Genomic DNA, 14,483 nt, shown 5'->3' on the forward strand with positions numbered 1-14,483 from the left:
ATCAGAACTCTAGGTTTGCAGATGCTGTAGGAAGTACTGAAGTTTTGGAGAGGTGCTGGACTCTTCATTGTAGCATGAATATTGCTCGTCTGCTTCCTAAACCCTTGCAACACCTTCACGCTCCAGCTTCTCAGAACTTCAATGTGTATTTTGGCATGTGTGTTTACTACATGAAGCAAGATGCAATGCAGTGCAGTGCTTTTCCGTGCTGGACACCTGCCATATACCCTTTGAGACTTCTTGGAATGCAAACACTTTTGCACATGTGGTGGAAATTCACAAGCAGCTGGATAGGTGTGGTGTCAACCAGAGGTGCGCCGCACACATAAACTGTAGTCTCATTAAAAGTTTGAGAAATGTGTAGTGTCAGCTAAGGATCAGAATTGCAAATGGTGTAAAAAAAGGTTGGTAATGTGGTAAAGACTTTTGGAAAGCCTTGTCTTAGTGCTGCACCCCCTGAGGAATGTAAAGATCTCCACCCTTGCTGAATACCTGTGGGAAGTACCTGTAAGGTGCAGAACTGGTTCCTCCAAACTGTTACAGTTAGAAAGAAGACACAGGGCAAACTGGAAGATAGACCAGAAATCTCCACTACTTCCTCAAATGCTCCAACTCTTCACACAAGGAGGTTGATGCAAGGTAAGGAAGGCTCTGATTCCTAAACCTGGAGATGTTTTAAAACACTGGCAGAATGTTTAAAAAAATTGTTTGTTTCCTTATAGGAACCAGAGGCTGCAGACATGGCAGAGAGGGAGAGTGTATGTTCCAGTCTGTGCTTGGTTATTTTGGAACAAATTCACAGTTGGGTTGTGAGAGTGGATTGTACAAGAAGAGTGATGGATTGCTTTGTCCAATAGGATGACTTCATTAATACATCAACATCAAGGAGTGACCATGACAGTCCAGAGGACAACAGAAAATACTCGCACATCATGCAAAAGTAAGTGCATGTGTTTGTACAAGTGTGCATGTGTGGTAGAGTACACATGATTTTGTATATGTGTTTGTACATGTGTGTTTGTTTCAGTAGTTTTTATAATAAGACGTGACATTTTAACCCCTCTCTAAACCAGATTTTTGACAATAAGAACTTTAATTCTTCTTGCTCCTGGGTCAACTATCTACTAATGTTGAGCCGTTCATCTAGCCAGATTTGCTCAGATTTCTGAAACCACAGGTTTGGACCTCACTTGTCAAATTATGCCACAGGTTCTCAGTGAAGTTGATGATGAGACTGACTGAGACACTCATGGATAACTAAAATGTTCCTTTGGCCCTGTCTTGGCATTTTTGTGCTACTGAAAGATTAATTTCCTTCAGGGCTTCAGTTTTCAGGCAGAATAAACAAGTTCCTGTGTAATATTTCTCTGTAATTTGCTATGTCAATTTTTTTCTTTAGTTCTAACAAGATTATAATATCTGCTGATGAGGAGCATCCCCACAGCATGATACTGCCACCACACTTCAGGGAGGTGCTCCTTGTTACGTAAAAGCAATGTTAGATTTGTGCCACATGTGTTGGATTTAGTTTCAAGCAAAAAGCTCTATGTTGGACATAGCTCTGTGTTGGATTTGAGGTCCTGTTCCCTGGTCCACCTCTTAGTTTCTAGACAACATCTGGCTGGTGTTCTCACAGGACTATCCATACATTTACAGTTACATTTACATTTACTCATTTAGCAGATGCTTTTCTCCAAAGCAACGTATGTCTCAGCAAAAATACAATATGTGCATTACATTAAGAGAAAGAGACATGGCTGCAGACATGTGATTCTTAAGTAAACCTAGTTTGTTACTCTCCACTTGATGCACCGATGTTCATTGCTTGAGTAGGTGCGTAAAATGCAGGATAGATGAATCCTGATAACCTCCTACAACTTTTTTTTTTTAATAATAAGGTACACAAATAAGCATTCACATACAATGCTGGAGTAGCGGCTATATAAAGGCTTATCTAGGAATGATCATGAAGTTATGGTATGTGAACATACACTTAAGGCATTGCTTTTTTTTTATCATTTTCCTGATCTGTGCTTTTGTAAAACCCTTTGTATAACATCCTCATGATGGTCTTCAGTTCTCATTTCAGACTGAGATTCCTTGCCTGACCAATAATGTCTATACTGACTAGAATTATATCTAATAAAGCACACTGTAATTAACATTACTCATTAGGGTAGTTTTCACAGGGATGTCATAACTTATTCAATTTAGTTTTTATTTTCTTAAACATATCATACTGGTGTCCCATTTACTTAAACACCTCATACTGGTGCCCCATACAGGCATATCTCCCTCAGCCTTATGCTCAGTGATTCCGGGATAGGGTCTTGACTTCTGCAACCCTGATCCAGACAATCAATTAATGAAAATGCATGGATGGGTATTTCATCATAATTAAAATTAAATAAGAAATAATAATGGCAATTTGTAATAAAAATGTATAAATTTTTCTTCCTTACATTTGAAAACTTTGAAAGGACCTGAAAACTTTTTTCAAAGAGCTGAAGAGAGATCCATAAAAATGAACAGAATAAAATTTAAGTTAAATTGAACAAATTTAACTTCTTTAAAGTCTAGAGTGTATTTAGTTATTTTTGTATCCATAAACTATTGACAGTTTATTTACTCTAAAAAATTAACCAGAGAGTGTGTGTGTGTGATTAGTCTGTGAGTGCGTGAATGTGACTATGATTGTATCCCACTATGTGTATGTCTCGCTCTGCAACTGTCACTGGAAGTACATGCAAGTGTATGTGTTTATGCGTGTATTTCATTGTACCTATAAGTGTATGTAAGCGTGTATCATAGCACACACATCTCCTGTGCTCTGTGTTGCAGCCAAAAAAAAATGATACGTGATGATAGCATATACTTGGATTCTGAAGCTTCTCCAAATATTCCGGAAGACTCCACCTCTCGGCCTGCAACCGCCATCAAGACAGGATGGCTAGAGAAGACTCCACCTCAGGGGTCTGTCTGTGCAGAGCACCACCTTCTGCATAACAGTTCTATTCTATGCAGTGTTATGAAATGTTCAGTTGTATTGTGTTAATATTTGCATTGTTTATGACTGTGTTGCATTTGTTTGTGTTAATGTTTGCATTGGTGGTGCATTATCTTGCATTGCTGTTTTATATTTCATTGTGTTGTATTAAATTATGTTTTGTTGCGTTGACAGGAGTATAATCTTCCAAAAACGCTGGATCACTCTGGACAATGAGTACCTGAGATACTTTCAGAATGACAAGGTGATAACAGTACCCAGACACACACACACACACACACACACACACACACACACACACACACACACACACACACACTAACTCTTTGTCCATGTCTTAGGATGTCTACTCAAAGAGGATGATCCCCATATACTCTATCATGCGTGTCATGTCTGTTGGAACACAGAAATTTGAAGTGGTTACGCATAACAGAACCTTCCTGTTTCGAGCCCAGAGTGACTGTGAGTATTTCTAAGAGGCTGTGTGTGTTTGTGTGTCCTGTAACATATCAACTGAGTGCCAGAGAAGGTTCCAGAAGATGTGGACTAGAATGAGTCAGTAAAATCACTCCAGTGTGACTGTGTGTGTTTGTGTGTATCAGATGAGAGGAACACATGGGTCTCACTGCTTCAGAAGACGATTGAGGAGCAGTACGGTGTAGACAGGATGACCTCTGATGCCTGTGGCCCCATCTATATACAGGGCAACTTGGAGCTCCGTGGCATCCACTCAAAGCTGTACATGGTGGTCTGTGAGGACAAGGTCATCCTGTACAAGAACACTGAGGTCAGCTGGATAGTAGTGTGTGTGTGTGTGTGTGTGTGTGTGTGTGTGTGTGTGTCTGCACTCACTGTGGTCCCTCTCTACAGGAACACAAGCAGGGAATTGGCATCACTTCCATCCAGATGAACCTGGGCAGTGTGAGAGAGACAGACAAAAGGGCATTTGACCTCACAACCCCTTACAGGGTATTCAGGTATGGTGGTCTTTGACAAAGTTGACTGTGTATGAGTACAAGGTCTCAAGTACTGTGCATGCTGATGAATATCCAGGGTGTGTATGTCAACAAATCTATTTGTGGGAGTGTCTGTTATTAGAGTGGAACGAATTCAATCTGTTCTTCTGAGATGCTGAATCCCACCAGCATTCACAAGGGGTCTCACATATCTCTTTCAGAGTCATTTACACTCTTGATTTCCTGACAGCTACATAAATGAGTCCAACACCACCTGCTATGATTATCTACGTATTTGCTGTTTGAATGTCATATCAGTGTGTATCTGTGATCCTCTCGATGGTAGTTTTGTGGCGGAAACTGAGCAGATGAAGCAGGCATGGGTGGAGGCGCTGCAGCATGCCATCAGCAGCGCCCTGTCTAGTGACTCTGTGGTTGCCAAAATCTGGTCACAGGACTCCAATCGCCTCTGCGCTGACTGCAACGCAACGCACCCTGACTGGGCCTCGGTCAACCTATGTGTGGTCATCTGCAGTCGGTGCGCAGGTATGCCACCCTGAGCATCACACACCTCATGCCTTCACCTGGTCTGTACACAGGTCACTTGACTCTTCATCTTGCTGAGTTGTGCCTCTTCTTCTAGGGGAGCACCGACGTCTCGGCTCTAGCGTCTCTAAAGTGAGGAGCCTAAAGATGGACCGAAATGTGTGGACTGAGGATCTCATAAAGGTCAGCGAATCTTACACGTGAACTCAGTGTGTTCAGCTGTGCCCTGGACATCACAACAACCACCTAATTTTTCCTCAGGTGTTCATTATGCTAGGAAATGAGCGGGCAAACCTCTTCTGGGCGGCAAACGTGCCCCCAAGCGAGGCGTTGTGTCCGTCCAGCAGTGATACCGACCGACGAGCATTCATCTTTGCCAAGTATCGCCAGGGGAAGTATCGCTGGTACCACAAGCTCTTCGGCCAGCAGGAGGCACTCAACAAAGTATGTCTCCCTGCCAGAAAACAACCCAAGAACAGCACAGAGACCTTCTTTATGCTTCTATCATCCTTCCATTGGTCTGTCTCACCTGTCCTCTCCTCTGTCCCTCACCTGGGATCTCTAATGATGATCTGTGCCCCCAGGCTCTGTGCCTCAACGTCCAGACAGATGACATCCTAGAGACACTATCACTGCTCTTCTGTGGAGCAGATGTCAACTGCCATACAGAGCACCCAGAATTCCCCACTCCTGTTTCCCTGGCTACAAGATACAACCAGACACTCCAGGTGGAGATCCTGAAGCAGAACCAGAATACTGGTGGGTAATCCTCTCTCCCCGCACCAACCAGGATAAACACATAATAACCAATTCTGTACACCATTTCACTAACAGTCGAGTTAATCACTTTTAAAGAAAAAGTATTTTACGGTTTGAGGGGGTGCGGTGGCGCAGTGGGTTGGACCAGGTCCTACTCTCCAGTGGGTCTGGGGTTCGAGTCCCGCTTGGGGTGCCTTGCGGCGGACTGGCGTCCCGTCCTGGGTGTGTCCCCTCCCCCTCCGGCCCTACACCCTGTGTTGCCGGGTAGGCTCCGGTTCCCCATGACCCCGTATGGGACAAGCGGTTCCGAAAATGTGTGTGTGTGTGTGTATTTTACGGTTTATTTATTTTTAATAACATTTGCTTTACCTATTTTCAAGAATGCCTGTCTCTAGAGAAATGAGATGTTTACCCTCCAAGCCAATAGAAAGCAATAATGAGCAACCAAACAGAGCAGAAATGTGGGACCCCCCCCCAAATTCAACTCACTTCCACAGTGCCTACAACTCATGTCTGGTGATCTTGAGTGCTGGTGATTAAAAACAAGATGATTAATCTTGCAGGTGCGATGACTCTTTCAACAGTTTTCATGGAATTGGATTTTCTGGAAATATTTTTATTTTGAGTCATTTAAGATTTAACATAAATGCAGCTCCTGGGGGATGCGGTGGCGCAGTGGGTTGGACGGGGTCCTGCTTTCTGCTGGGTCTGGGGTTTGAGTCCCGCTTGGGGTACCTTGCGAGGGACTGGCATCCCATCCTGGGTGTGTCCCCTCCACCCTTTCACCCTGTGTTGCCTGGTTAGGCTGCAACCCCCATATGGGACAAGTGGTTTCAGACAGTGTGTGTGTGTGTGCATAAATGCAGCTCTAAGTTAATCTAAATATTAAAATTGAAAGATGTACAAGCTATTTTTTATTTATTACAGCAAAGATTTTTACAGAACTTAAATGTGGATAAATTCAGAGACATCTGTATTGATAACCTTTTACTGATTGTGACTTTGGAGTGATAAAAGTGACTGTGGCGTTACAAACAAAACAAGGTACAAACAGACTTCCTTTCCTAGCTGTGTTTGTAAGTTGTTGAGCCTTTATTGTTGCTTGGTATGGTTGTTAATGTCTTGTATGACATTTAGAGGAGCATCAGTATAAAAGCTGACAATTATTATTTGACCCAAAAATTTTATAGACAGCCCAGGAGTCGATGTTGAAGATTTTGTGGATGCCAACATCCTCAACGATCTGAGATTATCAATCACACACAGAGGACATCTGTTCAAGATGGCCTCAACAACACGGCCAATCACAGAGAGGAAATCCAGAGAGGGTGGTAAAGTCTTTGTGCTCCCAAATGATGATAATGCAGACAAGTTTGATCCATGCTTAATGCTGACACTTGTCACGTATATGTGTTTCTGTGTGTATCTCTGTCCATGTGTATGTATGTTTGTGCCCTTGTGTTCATTTGGTCCCCTAGAATTCAGTCAGTCCTTGTGCACCCTGAAGAAGGGAATCTTCTCCTATGGGAACAGCCGCAGCTCTATGCCTGGCAGACAACTGAAGGTGGAGGAGATTGTATGTCTAGCAATCAATCCCCCAGGGACACATGGGTAAAATGAGTGTACATCACTTCCTGAAGCCCAGCTCCTTCCTCTTACATTTTTTCTCCTTAATGAAATCTGTCAGGTGGGGGGTGCGGTGGCGCAGTGGGTTGGACCAGGGTCCTGCTCTCTGGTGGGTCTGGGGTTCAAGTCCCGCTTGGGGTGCCTTGCGACGGACTGGCATCCCGTCCTGGGTGTGTCCCCTCCCCCTCCAGCCTTGCGCCCTGTGTTGCCGGGTTAGGCTCCGGTTCCCCGTGACCCCGTATGGGACAAGCGGTTCTGAAAATGTGTGTGTGAAATCTGTCAATATCTTAATTTCCCTTTTGTTCGGTCTTGTTGGGACTTTCTTATCTCCAACTACATATACCTTTCCCAAAGTCTGATGTAACTACTACTTTGTCATGGTGTCACTACGGAAGGAAGCCGTCGGACCCAAGTGTGGAGCGTCAGGGTTAAAGAGAGGAATCCAAAAACCGTGGACAAGACAATCCGATAGTAGCTGATTTACAAACGTTACCAAAAGGATAATCCAAAAGCCGTAATCCGTGAGACAAGCAAGGGTTCGTGGAAATCGTGAGGCTCGGAGAGGAATGGGGAAGGCAACGGGGAGACAGGGCTCGGATAGGAGGAACAGGAGAGGTAAGAACTCGGGAGGCACACTCGCAATGAACTAGGCTGAACAAGGTTCTGCGCCTGAGTGTGCTCCGGCGTGTCCTTTTATGCGGTCGCTACTTGACCCGCCGCAGGTGCTCCTTGGTGCGCTGAGGAGGACGTGACATGCTTCTTCAAACCTTAGTCGATATACCTTTCTGAAACCTTGGTCTATCCATTCTTTTCTGAAACTCCTTGCTCTGTGAACACCTTTCGAAAACCTCGGCCTATGAATACCTTTCGGAAACATCTTCAGGTTTTGTACACTTTTCTGAAAACTTATGGTCTCTTTTCTTTCTGCCCTCAGAGGTGTGGTTTCAGAAGTGTGGTTTCTTTTTCTGAACACATGTATCGTCCCTCACACTTTCAGCTTTGAGTACACATTTGAGATCTACACAGAAGCGGACCGGCTGTACCTTTTTGGAGAAAATGACCCAGAACTAGTGAGGGAGTGGATCATGGTCATTGTCAAGGTAACCATTCCACAATGAGAATGTGCATCATTTATTTTTTCTTTGGCAATCAAAATAAGAAAAAATTGAGCATTTCTACCCTCATTGACCTCATAGCTAAGTGAAGACGTATTTTAATTATTTATAATTTCACAATTTTCTTAAAAACATTCTGTTGATATTGGCCCCCAGTCTATCCTCCCAAGGAATGCACGGGACTTGGGACGTCTGGATTTCCAGCGAATCGGAAGGCTGAATTACAAGGCTAGGTTGAGTCAGCAGAGCCCAGGGGTTGGGTGGTTTGCCTTAGTTGGCTCCATACTCCACCCTCGCTTGCCTGACCATAAGGAGGAGGAGGAGGACATTGACCTGTGTAGGCTGCAAGAACTTTGTGAGTGCAAAATTTGTTGTGCTGTAAGGACAAGGTAGATGGCATGTGGAGGTGTAGCTGCATGGGGTATCAGGGTGTGGAATGTGCTAAAATTCTGCTCTCTTCTTTCCTTCCAGCTGTGAAGCAGGACCAGGGCAAGCTGCTGCTAATAGACAGAGGCAGGTGAGTGAACAGAACCATGCACACCTTTGGATACCAGCACACACCACAGTGTGACAGAGATTAGTTACACAGGGTATGTGTAGGATGTGCTGAGGTGTTTATGGGATCACCACACTCTTGGCTGAGAGGATGAGAGGACTAGGGGGTGATGCTGCTGATACCCCATTGTTCCTTCTCAGAACTTTGTTAATTGAAAGCCAGCTGAAGCTGAACTTCCTGGGTTGGGCTCAAGACATCCAACAGGCCTCTGGGAGTTGGGGCAACACGCTGGCTCAGCAGCAGCTGACGGGGACTGACATTCCCATTATAGTGGAACGCTGCATTGACTTCATCACACAGTTTGGTGAGCAACAACACTCAGGCCAGCATGTCCAGCTGAACGTAAATTGAGAAGCCATTACCTGTTCAAGGGTGCAGTTTTGTGTGTATTTCAGGATTGAAGTCTGTGGGGATCTACCGCAAGAACGGTGTTAGCTCCAAGATTGCAAATCTGTTGGAGAATTTCCTAGTAGATGCTCGTAGAATCCATCTTAGGGAGGAGGAACATCGAGTGGATGATGTAGCCGGCACGCTGAAGAGGTTCTTCAGAAATGTGAAGGAAGGGGTCTTCACCAATCAGGCTGCCCCTGCTTGGCTCAGCACAATTGGTGGGTGCAATGAGACCGAAATTACTCTGTTTTGGTCCCATAGGATCACAGTGCCTAAAGAAATACTCTTACCCTGGTCCTGTAGGGTCACTGTGTCTGTACAAATACTCTGCCCTGGTCCTCTAGTATCACGGTGTGCAAAGCTGCTTTACACTAGTCCTGTTGGGTTACAGTGTCTGCAGAACTGCCCTACCCTGATCCTGTTGAGTGGCTGTGTCTGTAGAACTACTACCCGGTTTTGTTCCATTGAAAAGAAAAGAATTTTTAAACCCTCCACTTTATTTTTTATGTTGAAGAATAAGATTATACAGAAAATTATGTTGTCCAAAGTCACCTGGTTGTAGTTCTTGTGTTATGAGCCTCTTCCTTCTCTGTATCTTCATTTAGTTGAATGTAGTCTATTTTATCTGTGACAGGTATAAAAGAAGAAAGTCAGAGGATTTCCCATTATCAGTCATTGCTCAGCAGCCTCCCATCAGTGAACAAGGCCACCCTGGAAGCCCTTATTGGTCATTTGTACTGGTGAGGCCTTGATCTTCCTCTTGTGTTTAATTTGTGTTCTTGTTCATTTAATCATTTAGTTGATGCTTTTCTTCAAAGCAACTTACAATGTTAAGCTATTTATTTACCCATTTATACAGCTGGGTATTTTTACTGGAGCAATTTTTAGGGTAAGTACCCAAGGGTGTCACAACTGGAGGTGGGATTCAAACCTGCAACCTCTGACTCCAAGAGGCAAGAGTTCTAAACATTATGCGACCAGATGCCCCTATGTTCACTGACCGTTCAATGACCATTGTCCATTAACAAACTTTACCTGTTATTTTCCCATCAGTATCCAACACTTTTCAAACGTTAACCAGATGAACCAACACAACCTGGCCATCGTGTTTGGACCCACTTTGTTCCAGACAGACGGCACTGACTCCAGCGCTGGCAAGGTCATTGAGGAGTTAATTCAACACTACATACCAATATTTGAAGTGAGTTTCCGCATTGCTGCGGCCCCACCTACCAGGCCTTATCCTTTTTAATGCAGAATAATACACATGTGCCATATGTAACTGGACAGTGGGAACCTTGGCATGTATTTGAGGGAAAAAACACTGTCTGAGGATTTTGGGAGGGGAACTGTACCAAACAAAATGTGTTTTCAAAGCAAAGTATTTCTTACACAGTAAGATACATACCACCACTTTCTTCCAGGTGAATGAAGAACAGCTGCAGAAACAGTTGCATGAAGTTAACCTCATTGTCGAAATTCAAGAGTCTCTTATGGTTGAGGTGAATGCTAACTGTGATGTACACACATCTTATGATTCCTTTTGGAAAATTCACCCTTCAGTTAGCATAGCAAACATTTCTACTAAAGGGGAACAAGAAACACTATTCAGCTCTTCCATGTCATTTTATTGAAGCAGCTCAGGTTAGGTGAATTCTCCAAGGATAAAACATCAGTGCTCCTGCAAGAATTTCAACATTTTGGTGTCAGTATCAGACCCTTACCTATATTTAATCACAGGAAGGACCAAAGTGACTTACAAGATAAGAGCATACAAACACAGTCAGTGCTTTAGAAAATATAACAGAGGCTGTAAACCTGCAAGGAGCAACATCTATTAGTTAAGTGCACCCTGTCTCCACATAGTGGATTCAAAGACAGTCAACCTAAACAATGTGAGAAGTTAGCAAGAGGCTTATCCCGGGGTCCATTTTCAACACTCACATCTTTGGAAAGTACAAATTCCCAAAAAGTTGCAATATAAAGTAATTAAGAATGGCGAGTACCATCTAAAGGCTGTCATAAAGAGTCATGGAATTTCTTGTATAAGAGAATGTTTTTGCTTCAGTGAATTCTTAGTTTCTTTTCCTGACATCTTATAACATCAATATGTCAACCACAGACGAGTCCAGAGCCATCATCCAACATCATCTGCACTGTGTACTTTGAGGACGGAGGTCAGAAAGAAGAACTCCACATCAAGGTGACATTAGCGGTCTATGCTCATGGGGACACCTGTTTCACCATTTACCTTTAATATTTCCACTTATTGCTAATTTTTAAAGGTCTTTCTGTGACAGGAACCCAACAACCAGTTACAGCTTACTGTCTCCTGTGTCTCCACCTTTGCAGGTGGATGCTAGCATGACGGCTGCTGCATTGACATCAGAAGTGCTGGAGCAGCACAAGATTCAGCCTCAGGAATTTGATTACTGGTGCAGCTTTGAGGTGAATGAGGTGGAGGAGACAGGTGCGTGGGACTAGGTAGTAAACTAAGTCAACCCTTGAGGTCTTCCTAATTGCTTACTCTTTACGGTTCTTGGCTCTTCCCACAGAACGCCCACTTCACCACCGTGAGCTCATGCTTCCTGTCCTGCAGTCTGCCAGTACTGTAGTGGTCAAGAAGAACGACGCCATGGAGACAATGCTGGTCTATCTGGGTATGGGAAATACACCTCGGGGGGATACCTGGGTGAATACCCTTCATGTTGGATATAATTTAATTTTTCTTGTGGGTAAGGGCCCTATCAATGGAGCAAGGATGGAGGCTGAGCATCAACCCTTTCTCAGGGATATCAGGTTAAGTCCAGGCTGCAGAGTAATAGGTAGCCAAGCAGTCACATGACAGGAAGCGAACAACATGTTTGGTCTTTCTAGTCCTATGAGACAAAGGCTGCAGCTGCAAGTTGGTGTTCATTGCGTAAATAGAATTTCCACCCTACAGCAAGCAAACTGGACATCTCCAAGTATGGCATGATGAAATTCCGAGACGAACGGAGCTTGCTGTCCAGGGGTTTCCAACAGCGCTATGTTTCTATCACTGGCACCACTTTCAGGATCTACAAGGAAGTGCGCGTAAGAGAAGGAGATGATCCTCCTGAGTCATTCAAAGATACTGGGTGTTAGCTGCGCTGCTCGGGCATTGCTTTTCTCCCTCTCTTCTTCTCAGGAATACATAGCGAAAGGTGTTTTTTTGTTATCCTAACAGAGCTATCGGCCCGAGAAGGAATGTCCGATCAAGTCGTTGACCGTGTTCCAAGGCATAAAGAAGAAGCTCCGCCCCCCCACAAGGTGAGGCCAACGTGAACAGAGAAGGACTCCAGTGCGTACAATGGGTCAAACAAAGGCCAAAATTTAGCACTTGCACACACAACTGCAGTGGTTAAATGGTTTCCTTGGTGCTCCAACAGAGCGCAGTGTAGTTTTCAAGTGATGATCAGTCCATTCTATGCAAGGCCTGTTGCCCCACCAGTGGGGACACTTCTAGCAAGCAGATTTCACCTCACATGTGTGACTCAAATGTTCCTGGTCAACCCCAAATCAGTGATATTCTGCTTGTATCTTGTGTCCTGTCAGCTGGGGCATGACAGTGGTGTGTGACAGTGAGGAGCAGGACCGACGCCAGTGGTGAGCCTCCTTGACCTACACCCTGGACCACCATCATATTTCTTCTTATGTTTCATAACACGTGACATGAAGCACTTACAGCCACGATAAATCTGTCTAAACAACATCAATGATTCACACACGTCTGCTCCATCAGCTCGGCATTTTGCAAAAAATTCATCACTTCCTTGTCCAAATATTAGCAATAAAATTCATTTGAAATACATTCAGTTACTTCCTTAATGTTCTGTTACTTTCATTCTGATTATTAATTTTGACTTTATTAATCTCTCGCTCTCTGCTGCAGGTACATGTGCTGTGACACACAAAATGAGATGAGGGAGTGGCTTGCCATTTTTATGAGCATCCAGGTGACAACTTCTTGTTTGTAATTCAAGGGGCCTTTTCTGGTTCTAGCAGAATGTCGCTCACAATGGCTGTGTGATCTCGACCTAATGTGCTTCTCCCTAACTCCCTTTCATTTTTTACAGCATAAAGGTGACATGTGGCCCAAGGAATAGTCGGTGACCCAGCTGCCACAGCTCATCATGTCTGAAATGATTCATGTTTGAAATTGTGATTGAATCATAATACGTTACCATCTGTTAGACTCAAAAGTCACAGTGGAACACAGTGAAATGTGGTGGAATGACACAATAACCCAGCCCAGTCCAGCAGAGAACTATGGGCACTAGAGTCTGCTGGAACTGCCAAAGCTGCAACTGCTGCCCACTTGCTGCATTCTCCGGGTCTTCAACCCTTATCAAACCCCATAATACTGCCCTTTTCAGCAGTGGGGGGGGGGGGGGGGGGGGGGGGGACGGTCAGATGAAAGACTAGACTTTAAATTGGAGCGTCACACCACACTTCAGCCAATCAGATGGAACTTTATTCTAGGTTTCAGCCAATCACACCGAACTTCATTTTACGCTTCAGCCAATCAGATGGTGTTGCATTATACAGTATATTTCACTTAATCAGATGGAATTTCCATGTTTCAGCCAATAAGTTGAAACCTTACTCTGTACTTCAGTCAATCAAATTGTGGCCTCGTAAATCCCTGGTAACTGGATCTGGAGTCAATGTTCCTTCATCTCAGAGACTCGGAATGCTGGTTTGGACCAGATGGGTTCAGCATTTCTCCTGTTTCCTGTTCTACATCAGTGCTTTACCGGGGTACTGAGTGCTTTCACATGGCCAAGCTTTCCAGGTGCTCTCCAACCCTGCAGAAAGACAGTGCTGACATGGAATCATTCTTATACATTGACAGACACTAAAGCAGAGCATTAAGGTGCTTCAGAGGTTCTATGTGTTCCTGAGAGCTGCAATACATACAGCCAGAGAACACATTATGATTTGTATCATATCACATTAATACTATTGTAAAAGTCAGAGCGGTATGCTCATCTGACATCTCTTTGATTTAGCAAACTTATTAAAAGATTGTGATATTTTGTATTTTTTACTTCATGGTTAATTTAAATGCACAGTTGATCCTCTCCACTGCCAATAGGAAAGCAGAGGTGCAAATAAATTCATAATCCTTCACCACAGCGGTGTCTGTTCTCGACAGACCCTGAAAGCAGAGTGGAAGTCTGTGATTCACAAGGTAACACTGGAGTTTTTACACTGTAGCCTGAGGAATGAATTGAACACCCGGGGCTTTCTGGGTATTACTGCTGTAGACTGCGGTGAGAATCATTATAAGACTTTGAATTTCAAATTAACCCTGGATTTCCAGCTGAAATAAAAATCAGATAATGATGAACAGTTGATACCCAAAGTACTGTGTTGCCTATGAGAAGTGCTGTAAATAAAAATGTAGCTGTGTTTGAGTGAGTGTGTTACATTGCTCTGATGTATAGATGATTGATTGACTGAAGGTAATATGCTGTACCGTAGTGTATCTAGCATTGTAACTC

At 43.9% G+C, this 14,483-nt stretch overlaps 1 protein-coding gene across 3 annotated transcripts; it reads left to right on the forward strand.

The window, feature by feature from the left end:
* Nucleotides 1–560: 560 nt before the first annotated feature.
* Nucleotides 561–13,376, forward strand: LOC108923757 (arf-GAP with Rho-GAP domain, ANK repeat and PH domain-containing protein 1-like). 3 transcript variants are annotated; one of them, XM_018734704.2, is made up of 30 exons: nucleotides 561–639; nucleotides 723–758; nucleotides 858–940; nucleotides 2,842–2,973; nucleotides 3,182–3,251; nucleotides 3,349–3,469; nucleotides 3,610–3,794; nucleotides 3,878–3,984; nucleotides 4,310–4,509; nucleotides 4,607–4,692; nucleotides 4,771–4,953; nucleotides 5,094–5,268; nucleotides 6,459–6,599; nucleotides 6,747–6,879; nucleotides 7,892–7,994; nucleotides 8,166–8,364; nucleotides 8,481–8,526; nucleotides 8,706–8,869; nucleotides 8,961–9,173; nucleotides 9,590–9,695; nucleotides 10,009–10,156; nucleotides 10,380–10,457; nucleotides 11,078–11,158; nucleotides 11,308–11,425; nucleotides 11,511–11,615; nucleotides 11,900–12,030; nucleotides 12,164–12,246; nucleotides 12,532–12,582; nucleotides 12,869–12,932; nucleotides 13,053–13,376. In XM_018734704.2, the coding sequence occupies exons 2-30, from the start codon at nucleotides 741–743 to the stop codon at nucleotides 13,080–13,082; spliced, it is 3,354 nt and encodes a 1,117-aa protein (XP_018590220.1). In that variant the 5' UTR covers nucleotides 561–639; nucleotides 723–740; the 3' UTR covers nucleotides 13,083–13,376. The 3 variants fall into 3 exon arrangements, with proteins under 3 accessions (XP_018590220.1, XP_018590221.1, XP_018590222.1); XM_018734705.2 differs by having other exon boundaries at nucleotides 6,459–6,596; XM_018734706.1 differs by lacking the exons at nucleotides 12,164–12,246; nucleotides 12,532–12,582; nucleotides 12,869–12,932; nucleotides 13,053–13,376 and having other exon boundaries at nucleotides 11,308–11,403; nucleotides 11,900–11,981.
* The last annotated feature ends 1,107 nt before the right edge of the window (nucleotides 13,377–14,483 follow it).

This window comes from Scleropages formosus, chromosome 3 (assembly GCF_900964775.1).
Source record: "Scleropages formosus chromosome 3, fSclFor1.1, whole genome shotgun sequence".
NCBI lineage: Eukaryota > Metazoa > Chordata > Actinopteri > Osteoglossiformes > Osteoglossidae > Scleropages > Scleropages formosus.

Bases quoted from the DNA above. Each gene is read 5' to 3' on its own strand.
- LOC108923757 (XM_018734704.2), top strand. The intron at 7,995-8,165 runs GTAACCATTCCA...ATTGGCCCCCAG, and splicing joins GGATCATGGTCATTGTCAAG to TCTATCCTCCCAAGGAATGC. The intron at 10,458-11,077 runs GTGAATGCTAAC...TGTCAACCACAG, and splicing joins AAGAGTCTCTTATGGTTGAG to ACGAGTCCAGAGCCATCATC.